This window comes from Medicago truncatula, chromosome 2, assembly GCF_003473485.1.
Source record: "Medicago truncatula cultivar Jemalong A17 chromosome 2, MtrunA17r5.0-ANR, whole genome shotgun sequence".
NCBI classification, from domain to species: domain Eukaryota; kingdom Viridiplantae; phylum Streptophyta; class Magnoliopsida; order Fabales; family Fabaceae; genus Medicago; species Medicago truncatula.
In genome coordinates, this window is record NC_053043.1 from 36775467 (window position 1) to 36789500 (window position 14034).

A 14034-nucleotide genomic window follows, 5' to 3' on the forward strand; every position below is an offset into this window, starting at 1 on the left:
ATATTTGATATTGTTAGTTGGTTGGGTCCGTTCCGATCTGAAAAATTCAAGTTCCTACTTCCTTCTTACTCAATTCAGTTAATTATCCATGTACAAATATCCATTATACCCTATGATTTTTTGTTGTTGAAACGGCCAATGTAATATTGTTAGCAAACCTTCCCAGTGTTAATCAAGATTAGAGAGAAATAGCAATGTCATAGTTTCATTCTATTTGTCTCTGGACAAGAAAATACTGAAAATAGTACTTGATTTGGAACAGTTTCGGGTTATTAATATGACCAAGTGTTGTGATGGTAGAAGGGTAAAAACAATCCTGCTACATGCCTCCTATACCTCTATCTATATGCTTTTTAGTTATTGCTATTTAATTTGCAATTGGTTCTTAGAATCCAACGTTCTTTTGTTTGAAAGTGGTTGAATAAATGTTGTTTTAGATTTTTAATGCCTTCTTGATCATTACTAGTAATAACAATATCATTTACATATACGACAAGATAAACGACTTTGTTCAAATATAAACATTTAAAGAATAGAGAATGATTTGTTTCACTATGAATCATGTCAAAATATTAAATAACCTTGTTGGATTTCCCAAACCAATTCCTTTTCTAAGTCACCATTTCTTTTTATGGAATCCTAGAGTGGTGCAAAGGTATCACAAGTAATGGTCTGAAAATCTAACTATGTTGGAATTCCAGCATTACAATACAATCAACTAGATCACCACACAAAACTTATTGAATAATAATAAAACCCTAGGAAGAAAATCAAGAGAATCTATAGTAAGGCAAAGACATTTTATTTCTAAAAAAATCTTCATAAATAAAATCTATAGTAAGGTTTTACCAATGATTACTAATATAGTCAAGACTATAATTAGCTAACTTATCTCCAAAGTGATCTCCTTCCCTAAATCGTGAGAAATATGAAAATGCACAATATAACTAGAAAGTTCTAATAAAACCCTAGGAATATTAAATGACCCTCTCTAGAACTTGCAGATACATGAATGGATTTCTAGATACATTAAGGAACCTAGGAATATGGAAAATTACAAATTATCATTTAACACGAACCTCAATTACGACCTGATGCAGTTGCTATGATGATTTCAGTTCAAACCCCTGCGAAAGTAATGTTTATTTTGTAATTTTATTTATTTATTATGGTTGTTGTTATTTTTATTTATTGGGAATTCTTTTTATGCTCTCTACTAGCGAGTTATGTCCAGATTTGTGGTAGAGAGTCCTTATACCTGCAACAAAACGTGTCTTGTTATTTATTGCAATAATGGTTTTTATGCTCTCTATTAGCGAGTTATGTCCAGATTTGACACTATAAAGACCTTAATTTCGATAAAACTTATAAAGACCTTGACACTATAAATAATGTTGTTAAAGTCACGTGTCTTGTAAAAGAGGAATTATATTGAAAACGTAGAAGAATTGTATGCATGTCTCATCTAGGATCAACCCCCTTAAGAAAATTGTTGTGTTTTACAAGGGCAGAGGCACCCACCTTGAAATATCTTGCAAGTATAAGCGAAATATTCTGATTACATGATCCCTTGGCTTAAACATACGTACATGGGTCTCATTACATGTTAATAATTTATTAATTGATTTTCTTATCTGAAATCTACTGCTGTTAGGGATATAATATAACAGTACATATTTTTTCTTCTAAAAAACAAATTATTATGGTTAAAATGATCTTCAAGGAAATATAGTATTGCAAATTTGGTCTAGAGGCACTAACATTTACAAAGTCAAACAGCAACTTGCCATTTTTTTTATTTTAAAGAGCAACTTGATATCTTATCTTGCATAGGGAGTTCTCTGATGTCAGCTGATGTTAGCATTTATAAAATGAATTTTGATTTGCAAGGTTGATTATACTACCTAGTACTGGTTCAACTGCCTCTTTGTACTTGTTTAGTGAAACTTGGTATGTTACCCAATAGAAATTAATAATAATTGTAACTCCCAAGAAGCAAGAGCCACTACTAAAAAAACAAAAATTAGTGAGGGAAATTTAGTGAGGGAAAACATGAAATCCCTCTCTAATTCCGTCACTAAATTTTGCGACCAATGAATTTGTGAGGAATTTTATGTTTTCCGTCACAAATTTCCCTTCCTAATTTTGCTTTTCCTAGTAGTGAGCATTGACATAGGATTAATTAAAGAATTTGCTTACATCACATGCATCCAAGTCTCTGATGATAAAACTAAGAGCTAAGGTTCAAGGAACAAGAGCACCTTATATTAAAGAGAGTTTACAGAATGATATGAATCTGAGGAATATCTTTTGTAACAGTATAAAAAAGCGTGAAGCATAGTATATATTTAAAGGTAATTTTATTCCTTGTTTTGTTCTCTTGTATTTTCTATTTTTATTTACAAAATTAGCAATGGTTCATCTTTTTAAGTATTTATGTCTGTGCAGAGAAATCGTTTGTAATGATCCTTTGTCTCTTGTAAATGTATAGGCTGGTCAATTTTATTCCACAGGAGAAAATATTATCTGTTGCAGCTAGTTTGTTTGCTCTTGACATACATACTACCTGAAGCTTTAAGGTATTGCTTTTCCATCAAAAGTTTTTTATTACGTTTAAAACAGTAGGGTTAAATTAAGAGTAAATGATATTTGAACAACTATTTTTTTGACAATTTTTATGATAATTTTATCTCGTACTCACATTATGTTTTTACTTTCTATCTCTGTTGCTTTAATTTTTGTGCTAATACATAAATTTAGGAGTAAAATATGTTTTTGGTCCCATAAAATTGGGACCTTTATCTTTAGTCCTTACTTAATTTTAATAGTTCTTTTAGTTCATAATTTTCTTTTGCACTCAGTATTAGTCCCTCCTCAATTCAAATTTGTTTAATTTATGCTTAAACTCTTAAGTTTTAGAACAATTTTTTGCAGACGTGTTAAGAACATTACTAAAAGCTCATCTGCAAATAATTGTCGCAAAATTTGATTTCTACGTCCATATTTGTTAATTTTATCTTTAACTTTTGTCGTTTTAAAAAATTCATATTTAATTCGTTTCATGTTAAAAAATTCTAAATTTTAGTAAATGAACGTGTTCTAAACTTGTCTCAAAAATATTGTTCAAAATTTAAGAATTTTAGGATAATTAAACAAACTTTGTTGTAACATGGACTAAAATTAGAAGATTTTTTTTTTGTAGGGATTAAAAAACCTATTAAAATTAAGTAAAGACTGAACTTAAAAGTTCTCAATTTATAGGGACCAAAAACATATTTAACCCTAAATTTATCTTTATATTTTAGTTGTCTTATAAGTTGTCCAAATAAATGATTATTCAAATAACATTCTTCGGTCACTACAGTGTTTAAATAGAGTATGATATACTTAATGGGCTTAATTAACGCGATGAATAAAATCAATACAAATAATTACAAAATATCAAATTTTATTTACAACACACCCTCTCAAACCGGTGAGTGGATATTTTTAATTTTATTTTTTTAATGACATATATATATATATATATATATATATATATATATATATATATATATATATATATATATGACATTTCAAATGAGAGGACTTTTTAAATGAGAGGGTGAGAGGATAAATCACAACCATTAGATGAAATTTAGAGGCTGGTATTTATTTGAAGCAACTCACATGTTTCGTATGCACCTCTCTTCCTTTCGCCTTCCTTTCTTCTCTCTCAATTACGTTTTCAATTTTTTTCTTTCTTCTTTCCAAATTGATTTCTCCTATTCCAGCACAAAGCCATTTTTGCTGCATCAACTCTATTCCTCTTTTTATTTTTGTCTTTCTAAAAAGTCCTTGACTTTTGAATCACAGCACTTCTCCAAAAATTAAAATTGGGATAAACTATCAAATTGGTGAATCTTACCGAAAACCCATTCATTTTTGGTGAATAATTGAAGAAGAAAAAAATGGGTCTTCAGTTGAGAAAGCAAACTATGAATGGGTTTCGACTTGTGGTGTAGATTTGATTAAAAAAAAGCATTGTTATTGATCTGGAGTTGAAGAAATAAGGGGTAAAGATGAAGAGCCATTTGAAAAATTAAGTATTTGAAAGTTGCAATTTGAAAATTAGATAATTAGTCAAAATCAATTTCATTTGTCATGGATTCCAGAAATTAGCTATTAAATTTAAATTACAAGTGTCTTATGATGATGCATGTTCAAAATTGAAACGGCGTGGAGAATATGTCAGGAAGGGAGATGAAGATTGAGGGATATAGTGTGACTAAGTCTGTAGTGACTAACTAAATGTCAACCGTTGATATAGATCTGATGGTTATTAATTATTCCTCTCTCTCACAATAAATACTCCTCTCACTTGATATGTCCTATATATATATATATATATATATAGCTTAATTACTCTTTTGGTCCCTTAACTTATTTTTTGGTTTCGTTTTGGTTCCTTAACTATTAAAAGTTTCATTTCGGTCCCATAACTTATTTTTGAGTTTTCTTTTGGTCCCTTAACTATTAAAAGTTTCGTTTTAGTCCCTTAACTTATTTTTTGGTTTCGTTTTGGTCCCTTAACTTATTTTTTGGTTTCATTTTGGTCCCTTAACTCTAATACATTCATCCTAACATAAAGGACCAAAGTAGTTGACGGAGGAAGAGTTAATGGACCAAAACGAAACCAAAAAGTAAGTTAAGGGACCAAAACGACACCAAAAAATAAGTTAAGGAACCAAAAAAATAATTAAGCCTATATATATATATATATATATATATATATATGTGTGTGTGTGGTATGTATGTGTATGTATGTATGTTTTGTATTTTAGTCTGTGAGAACACGGTAGTCAAAACCGTGATCTGAAACGTAGAGTCGCACACGATCTTGTAGGTCTTGGTCGAGTTTGTGCCTTAGCAGAATCAGAAATCGGTAGGCACGGGTAGGATTACCGTAATAAATCACAAACTCGAGACATAGGTCATGTTTTACGACAAGTAAATCACCAAATTGATCCCCGACTCTATGAGTTGTTTTGTATTTTAAGTCATTAACATACCAAAAAAGTTTCAAATTATGTCATTAACCTCTAAATAATATCTGTAGTCGGTAATTTTGAGTTATTAATAGAGTCAGGGATCAATTTGAAAGTTTGGTACAAAGACAAAGATCAATTTGATGGTTTACTCGTTTTGTGACCCTCAAGGAGTATTTTAATTGAGATTAAAATAAAATAAAAAGTATCAAGGTTATTTGAATTTATTTTAGACTGGTGCTAGTCACACAAAAAAAAAAAACAAATTACACCTCAGAATGACTAATATACCCTTTAACTAAAATAAAAATTTCAAATCAACTAAATTTACATTAACGTAAATTGAACATAAGTAAACTTAATTTACATTAACCTAGATTGAACGTAAGTAAACTGAATTTACACTAACTTCTTATATACATACGTAAACTAAATTTACATTAACCTAAATTGAACATAAGTAAACTTAATTTACATTAACCTAGATTGAATGTAAGTAAACTGAATTTACACTAACCTAAATTGAACATACGTAAACTTGAATTTACATTAACCTACATACGTAAACTACACTAACCCCTTTTATATACATACACGTAAACTTAATTTACACTAACCTCTCACTTAAAATCAAATTGATAGGCATATCTCATACCAAAACAAACAATAAACAAATAGAAACTCATCGAAAATGAAATTCATGAAATTCACTAACCTTTATGAATATAGTACAGATCAATAACAAAGATGTTAATTCAGATATTGGTTGCACATCTACCGTGATCTGAAACGTAGAGTCGCACACGATCTTGTAGGTCTTGGTCGAGTTTGTGCCTTAGCAGAATCAGAAATCGGTAGGCACGGGTAGGATTACCGTAATAAATCACAAACTCGAGACATAGGTCATGTTTTACGACAAGTAAATCACCAAATTGATCCCCGACTCTATGAGTTGTTTTGTATTTTAAGTCATTAACATACCAAAAAAGTTTCAAATTATGTCATTAACCTCTAAATAATATCTGTAGTCGGTAATTTTGAGTTATTAATAGAGTCAGGGATCAATTTGAAAGTTTGGTACAAAGACAAAGATCAATTTGATGGTTTACTCGTTTTGTGACCCTCAAGGAGTATTTTAATTGAGATTAAAATAAAATAAAAAGTATCAAGGTTATTTGAATTTATTTTAGACTGGTGCTAGTCACACAAAAAAAAAAAAACAAATTACACCTCAGAATGACTAATATACCCTTTAACTAAAATAAAAATTTCAAATCAACTAAATTTACATTAACGTAAATTGAACATAAGTAAACTTAATTTACATTAACCTAGATTGAACGTAAGTAAACTGAATTTACACTAACTTCTTATATACATACGTAAACTAAATTTACATTAACCTAAATTGAACATAAGTAAACTTAATTTACATTAACCTAGATTGAATGTAAGTAAACTGAATTTACACTAACCTAAATTGAACATACGTAAACTTGAATTTACATTAACCTACATACGTAAACTACACTAACCCCTTTTATATACATACACGTAAACTTAATTTACACTAACCTCTCACTTAAAATCAAATTGATAGGCATATCTCATACCAAAACAAACAATAAACAAATAGAAACTCATCGAAAATGAAATTCATGAAATTCACTAACCTTTATGAATATAGTACAGATCAATAACAAAGATGTTAATTCAGATATTGGTTGCACATCTATGGTGATTTGTGGATGAAAGGGGGTAAGGGTTCAGAATGATCATAAAAGATGGGTTTTTAAAAATTTACATGAATAGGGCAATTTTGGTATTATTGTAAAATTTTAAATAAATTTGGGTGTAACTTGTTTTTTTTTTTGTGTGACTAGCACCGGTCTTTATTTTATCGTGTATTTTTTATTAGTAATAATTTTATTTTTGTAAGATAAATTAGTATAATTTGATAATTCAGTTTAATTTAGAAATTATGATGTTAAACTTTTATTTCTAGTGACTAAACTCTTGGTTTATAAATTCGATACGAAACTATGTTTTTTAGTCTTTGATTTCAGTGATATGACTCTCATCTAGCTATTCCTAATGTTTATAATTACAAATGAGTTTAATTAATATAAGAAATGTTGTAATATCCAGTAATCCCAAGAAATAGTTGAGAACAATTCAAGGCTATTTCAAGTTTCTTATTCATTGATTGAATTTCTTGTTTTATTTCTCAACTGACAGGAGCAAAGGAAAGGAGTGGCCATGGATGTTATTTTTTCAGTTGCTGCTAAAATTGCTGAGTATATGTTTGTACCTATTGGACGTCAATTTGGTTACATACTCTACTACAAGGGCAACCTTGAAAGGATGAGAACCGAGGTCAAAAAGCTGGAAGGATCAAAAGATAGCATGCAACACACCGTGGATAAGGCTAGAAGGAACGGAGAAGAGATTGAAAATATTGTCCAAAATTGGCTGAACAAAGTGGACAACACTCTTGCTAAGGCTAAGAAACTTATTGAGTCTGAAGGTCATGCAAAAGCTCAGTGTTCTATGAGACACTGTCCCAATCTGTGTACAAGGCATCAACTAAGCAGGAAGAACAAAAAGATGTCACAAGAGATTTCTGAAGTCCTGGCAGAAGGAAAATTCTACAAAATTTCTTACCGTGCTGCTTCTCGAGTGACAATCAAGCCATTTAGTTATGAGGCCTTGGACTCCAACACATCAATGTTGAGTGAGATTATGCTAGCATTGAAGAATCCTAACATCTTCATTATTGGGGTGTATGGGATGGGTGGAATAGGCAAGACAACACTGGTGAAAGAGTTAGCTTGGCAAGCTGAAAATGATGGGTCATATAGTGCTGTAGTTATGGCTACTATATCCGGGTCTCCAGATGTGGAAAAAATTCAAGGTCAAATTGCTGATGCCTTGGATATGACATTTAACAAGGAGACCAAAGAAGGAAGAGCAAGACAATTACTTGAAAGGATAACCAAGGAGAAGAATATTCTCATTGTTTTGGATGATATATGGGGTAGACTTGATTTGGAAGAAGTGGGGATTCCTTTTGGTGATGACCACAAAGGATGCAAGTTGGTGGTGACATCTAGAGACCTTAATGTGTTGAACCGTGAGATTGGCACTCAAAAAGAATTTAGACTTGAAGTTTTACTTGAGGAAGATAGTTGGAAATTATTTGAGAAAATGGCAGGTGATGTTGTTCAAGATTTTAATATTAAACCAATTGCAGTAGAAGTGGCCATTTGTTGTGCTGGTTTGCCCCTTCTGATTGTTGCAGTGGCAAAAGCTTTGAGGAAAAAAAAATTCTATGATTGGAAAAGCACATTAAATGAGTTAAATAGATTTGATAAAGAAGGGTTGCATAAGAAAATCTACTCTGCTTTAGAATTGAGTTATAATTGCTTAGAAAGTGATGAACTAAAGTCACTGTTCTTATTCATTGGTTCATTTGGCCTAGATCACCTCCACACTGCAGAACTATTTTTATGTTATTGGGGGTCGGGCTTATATAGAAACTCTCCCACATTGACAGATGCGAGAACCAGATACTACAAATTATTAAACGATCTCAAAGCATCTTCACTGTTAATTGAGTCTGAATTGGAACGGGTTAGAATTCATGATGTTGTTAAAGATGTGGCTAAATCAATCGCATCTAGGACTTGCCCAACCTATGGGGTGAAAAGGTTCACTTTGATAAAACAATGGCCAGTGATAGATCAAATTCAAAAATGTCATCAAATCATTCTACCTTGGTCTAATATTTACAATCTTCCTGAGAAGCTGGAGTGCCCAGAGCTGAAGTTACTTCTACTTCAAAATATAGGTGATTATTTGAAAGTCCCTGATGACTTCTTCTCCGGGATGAGAGAGCTAAAGGTTGTTAATTTATATGGAATGATGCTTACCCCTTTTCCACCAAAATCTCTTTGTCTCTTGACAAAAATCATATCATTGGAGTTGTCTGGATGTGTGTTGGAAGACATATCAATAGTTGCAGAGCTGAAGAGTTTAGAGATTCTTAGCCTTGAAAGATCTGATTTTAATGAGCTCCCAAAAGAAATAGGGCAACTAAATAATCTTCGAATGCTGAATTTAACCAACTGCTCTAGACTGAGATTCATTCCTGCGAATCTTATTTCAAGCTTAACGTGCTTGGAAGAGTTGTACATGGGGAATTGCTTTATCCAATGGGATGTCAAGGAAAGCAAAGATCAAAGCAGGAATGCAAGTCTAGAAGAGCTAAGGAATTTGTCTCAATTGACTACTTTAGACATAATGATTCAAGATGCTTCAGTTTTGCCCAAGGACTTGCAGGTTTTTGCAAAGCTTGAAAGATACAACATATTTGTTGGTGATATGTGGAGATGGTCTTTGGAATGGTCTGGAGGTGCTTCTGAATCTTCAAGAATACTTAAGCTCAGGGACAGTAGGAGTTCAAGCATTTTTCTTTATCGTGGGTTTAATTTCTTGTTGAATTCAGCTGAGGACATGTGTCTTGCGAAAATGCAATGTGTTAGAAATTTCCTTTATGAACTGAACATGGAAGGTTTTCCTCAACTAAAGCACTTGCACATTCAGGACAGTAGTGAGCTAATGTACATCATTAACTCAAAATCTGTCTATTCCTATCCGGCTTTCCCCAATTTAGAGACTTTGGCTCTTCAAAATCTGTTTAATCTAGAAGAAATATGTCGTGGCCCAATTCCAATTCAATCTTTTACCAAACTAAAATCTTTTGAAGTCAAAGGTTGTAACAAGTTGAAGAATCTGTTATGGTACTCCCTTGTTATAAACCTTCCGCAACTTCTCAAAATAAAAATTTCTGATTGTGAAATGATTACAGAAATCATAGCTGAGCAAAAATCTGAGGCTGATAAAGAAATCGACAAGATTATGTTCCCCAAGTTAGGTTCTCTTGAACTTGAGAATTTGCCTAGTCTCATTAGTTTCTGTTCCATGCCATTGATAGCTGATAAGTGTCTCAAAAAGTTTGGTGAATATAATGATGGTACACAGTGCATACCTGTGGCCCTAGTTGATGAAAAGGTGAAAACATGATTTAATGCTTCTACTTTGCTATTTGTCTTTTTACGAAAAATAGATCCCAAAATAAGATCTTCATGATAATCCTTTTTGTTAATAGGTTGGGATGCCCCACCTTGAACTCTTGAAGCTTTCTAATATCAATTCTAGGAAACTGTGGGATGACAAACTTCCAGGTCATTCTTGCATGCAAAACTTGAAGAGTTTGACACTTGACAGATGTTGTAACATATCGTACGCATTCTCATCCTCAGTGGCTGGCGAGTTGGTAAATTTGAAGCATCTTGCGATTAGTAATTGCCAAATGTTGGAGGAGATATTTGTCTCAGATGGAATGCTTGACAATCCTCCTTTATCTCAGAAACCATTCTATAATGATGAGGTGAGTGTTGTCTCCAACTCTTTAACTATTAACTAGTGCAATTTAACTTTTAAAGACCTAAGTCTATCACTGATTGTAGGTTATATTTCCAAACTTGGAGACATTGGTAATATCCCACATGGAACATTTGAAGTCAGTATGGCACAATCAACTTGCTCCAAAATCTTTATGCAAACTGAAACAGTTGAAAATTGAATTCTGCAATGAACTTTCAAATGTAATTCCATCTTATGTGCTTAATAAATTACAGAATCTGGAGATTGTGACTATATCTAATTGTCCCACACTAGAAGTTGTATTTGAAACACAAGGTTTAAAAGCAAATAGTGGTAGACAGACGCGGCTGGAAATGCAATTGAGAACTCTCACTTTGAAAAATTTACCAATGCTGAAGCAAATATGGAGTGGGAATCCTAATGACAGCTTCACGTTTGAAAACCTCTGCATATTGAAAGTTACTGAATGCAGAAGCCTTAATCATGTTTTTCCCTTCTCTGTGGCTAAAGAGCTTCAACATCTCCAAGAGCTTTATATAGAAGAATGTGGCGTAGAAATTATTGTAGCACATGATGAAATGGTTGACAGAGTTCCAATACTTATTTTCCCAGAATTAACTTCTTTGAGTTTCCAAGATTTGACAGAACTTCGAAGCTTCTACTATGGATTTCATACCTTGGATTGTCCAGTTTTAAGAGATCTGGATGTGCTTCATTGTGACAAGCTTGAACTATTCAAGCCAAAGACTCTATATTACCGAGACAGTGTCCCAGTTGATACACTTCCCCTTCTCTCAATTGAAAAGGTACTTTTTACATCTCAACTCTCTACCCACATATTGAATATTGCTTTATGCATATATTTAGTTGTTGCCGCACAAAAAATGTCATTTTTATAGTTGTATGCAGCATGTTCTTTTTGTATTGAAAAAGTAAACAAAATGTAAGTGTTAGTGGATCTATTCAATGAGGAGTTTAAAAGGATTTTTTGTGATGAAAAAGTCTTGTTGTGTTCAGTCAAGTCTTTAACGTAATTTAAATAAGTCTTGTAGTGTTCAATTGGGATAATCCAGATTTTTTAAATAGAGTCTTGGTATTCAATCAAGACTTTTTAGTAAGAAGTATTTCCCTACCAAATGATATTTCAATGGCTATTGAAAGAGTTGATCACGTAGACAAGTAATAGGTTATTATCTGCTTTCATTGACTATTGTAACTTTGAATGTCTAGGAAACAATCTAATGGGTTGTTTGAAATCTTATAAGAAATCCTATGAATTCTTATGATATAAATGCAATCTATAAAGTTTTGTATAAAAAGCTTATAAAATATCTTATAAGTCGTTAAACTTTTACGTTTTCTTTTGAAATTCACAAGATTTTTTATGCAAAAATAGTCTTGTATCAGTCCAAGTTTGGTTCCATGCTTATATGTGCACAAAAGTTTATATGATTATGTCTTTAAAATAGTGATCATTATTCTTTTCTTTACACAGCGATTAGATCAAATCTGATTAATTGTGTTTCATAGATTTTCACCACCGCAAGGGAGCTTATTCTGAATTGCAAGGACGTCACCATGTTATGCAACGGTCAACTTAATGATGAGCTGATCTACACAGTAAAAGCTCTTCGCCTACGATGTTTTCATGACACGACTGAAAAATTTCCATCTGGTTTCCTCCAAAGATTTATCCACCTGGAATATCTTAAGGTGTCATGTAGTTCCTTCTCAGAGATTTTCTTGAGTGGAAGCATTTGCACTGAACATTCTGAAACAACTATGAAGTTGAGAAGACTAGTACTTGCTGGATTAAAAAACCTTGAGTTTATATGTAAAGAGAAATCTGAGGTGCAACCGGTTCTTCAAAACATTGAAATATTGGAAGTATATATATGCTCTAGACTAAAGAATATATTTCCATCCGGAATGCTGTTTGAGAATTTAGAGCAATTGGAGGTGGGTGATTGTGCTGGATTGGAAAATATTATGAAATCGTCAACAGCTACAAGTTTACAAAAACTTAGAAAATTATGGATATATAATTGTGAAAAGATAGAAGAAATAGTTGCAACTGATGACGAAAATGATGCTTTTGAGATAAATTTTATGAAATTGGAGCATCTGCAGTTGAGTAACTTACCAATGCTAAGAAGTTTTTGCATGGGAAGACATGGCTTCAAATTTCCACAGCTGCAGAACTTATTTGTAATAGATTGTCCAATGATGGAAACTTTCTCACATGGAGCGTTGAACGCACCAAAGCTCATAGAAGTACATGTTAAGGAACAAGATGAATGGCATTGGAATGGTGACCTAAATAGTACAATAAGAAAATTCGTAGCTAAAACGGTAATGTTACGTTTATACAATATCTCCAATCATAATTCGAATATTACGGCTTCCATTGGCTCATATTGTTATTTCAATTTCTTGTTTGTGAATATCCAGGACTCTAAGGATGATTGATTTTGTCGTCAAAATTTGAAGAAGGCTCAAGTAATTCTTAACAACCGCCTGGTAATTCAGAAACAGCACATGGGGCTTTCTTTCACCCTTTTTCGTTAATAATATTTCATGTTCTTCAATATTTTACTGTTTCATTGCTATACATTACTTTTTTTTTTGTTTCAGCTTAACATCTCTTCTTTCTTTTTTATTTCCTAGGATGTATCCACATGTTTAGGGCGTGAGGCTAATCGCTTATGGCACGAAGCGTTTACAACTATCACAAAGTTTCAGTTTGATGACTTTTCTATGATAATGGCTTCTGTCTCTTGTTTTTCGTTATTTGCAAAACTAAACTTTCCTTCCTCAGATAATATAGGTGCTGAATGCTTGATCCAATGTTTTTGTGTATGAGATCAATTTATAATTATTGACATTGAATCGGTGGAATTTACCAATTTTAGAGTGGCACTGTTATAGTGAGTTAATTTTCCATACAGATTGTATATGTGGCTTTTTGCAACACCTTTTTTTCTTTTTGGCTTAAATCCACTCTTGACCTCCTAAGTTTTAAAAAGTAGCGATTTTGGCCCCCTATTAAAAAAAAATGGTCAAAGACCCCCTCCAAGTTTAGCCCCTTTTGCAAAACATCAATTTTGACTTAGTCAAACCTATGTGTCATGCCAACTGTGTATTTTTTAAATTAAATTATTTTTTAAAAGCCACATAATCATTTAAGTATTAAATAAATGAAAAAAATTTAAAAATGTTAGCAAGAACAACAACACGCATCAACATGATTAGCTTCTCCTTCAAACAAAAAAAACATCATCAGCTTCTCCTTTTACCTCCTCCTACTCACATCTCAATTCTTCTATATTCTGAAGGTGAGAAAAACACAAGAAGGGGGGGTTGAATTGTGTTTTTTTTCTCTCTTTAAAAAAAATACTTCTTCTGATAAAACTTCAGAAGCAGTTTGTGAATGCTTCTGATGAAATGATCAGAATTAGATATGCAGCGGAAAAGATCAAAGCAGAGAAAAGAAAAGCAAGACACAAGCAGTTATCCTGGTTCCTTCCACAAATCGGAAGTAGTCCAGTCCCCCTTGCAC

The 14034-nt window shown here is 32.2% G+C and overlaps 1 protein-coding gene across 1 annotated transcript; it reads left to right on the top strand.

Annotated features, from left to right (window-relative positions):
- Positions 1 to 2228: 2228 nt before the first annotated feature.
- On the top strand, positions 2229 to 13422 carry LOC25487161 (probable disease resistance protein At4g27220). Its single transcript, XM_024777355.2, has 8 exons — positions 2229 to 2354; positions 2492 to 2579; positions 7266 to 10100; positions 10198 to 10479; positions 10559 to 11281; positions 12006 to 12827; positions 12927 to 12995; positions 13143 to 13422. Exons 3-7 carry the CDS (start codon positions 7287 to 7289, stop codon positions 12942 to 12944), a joined length of 4659 nt encoding a protein of 1552 aa, XP_024633123.2. The 5' UTR covers positions 2229 to 2354; positions 2492 to 2579; positions 7266 to 7286; the 3' UTR covers positions 12945 to 12995; positions 13143 to 13422.
- The last annotated feature ends 612 nt before the right edge of the window (positions 13423 to 14034 follow it).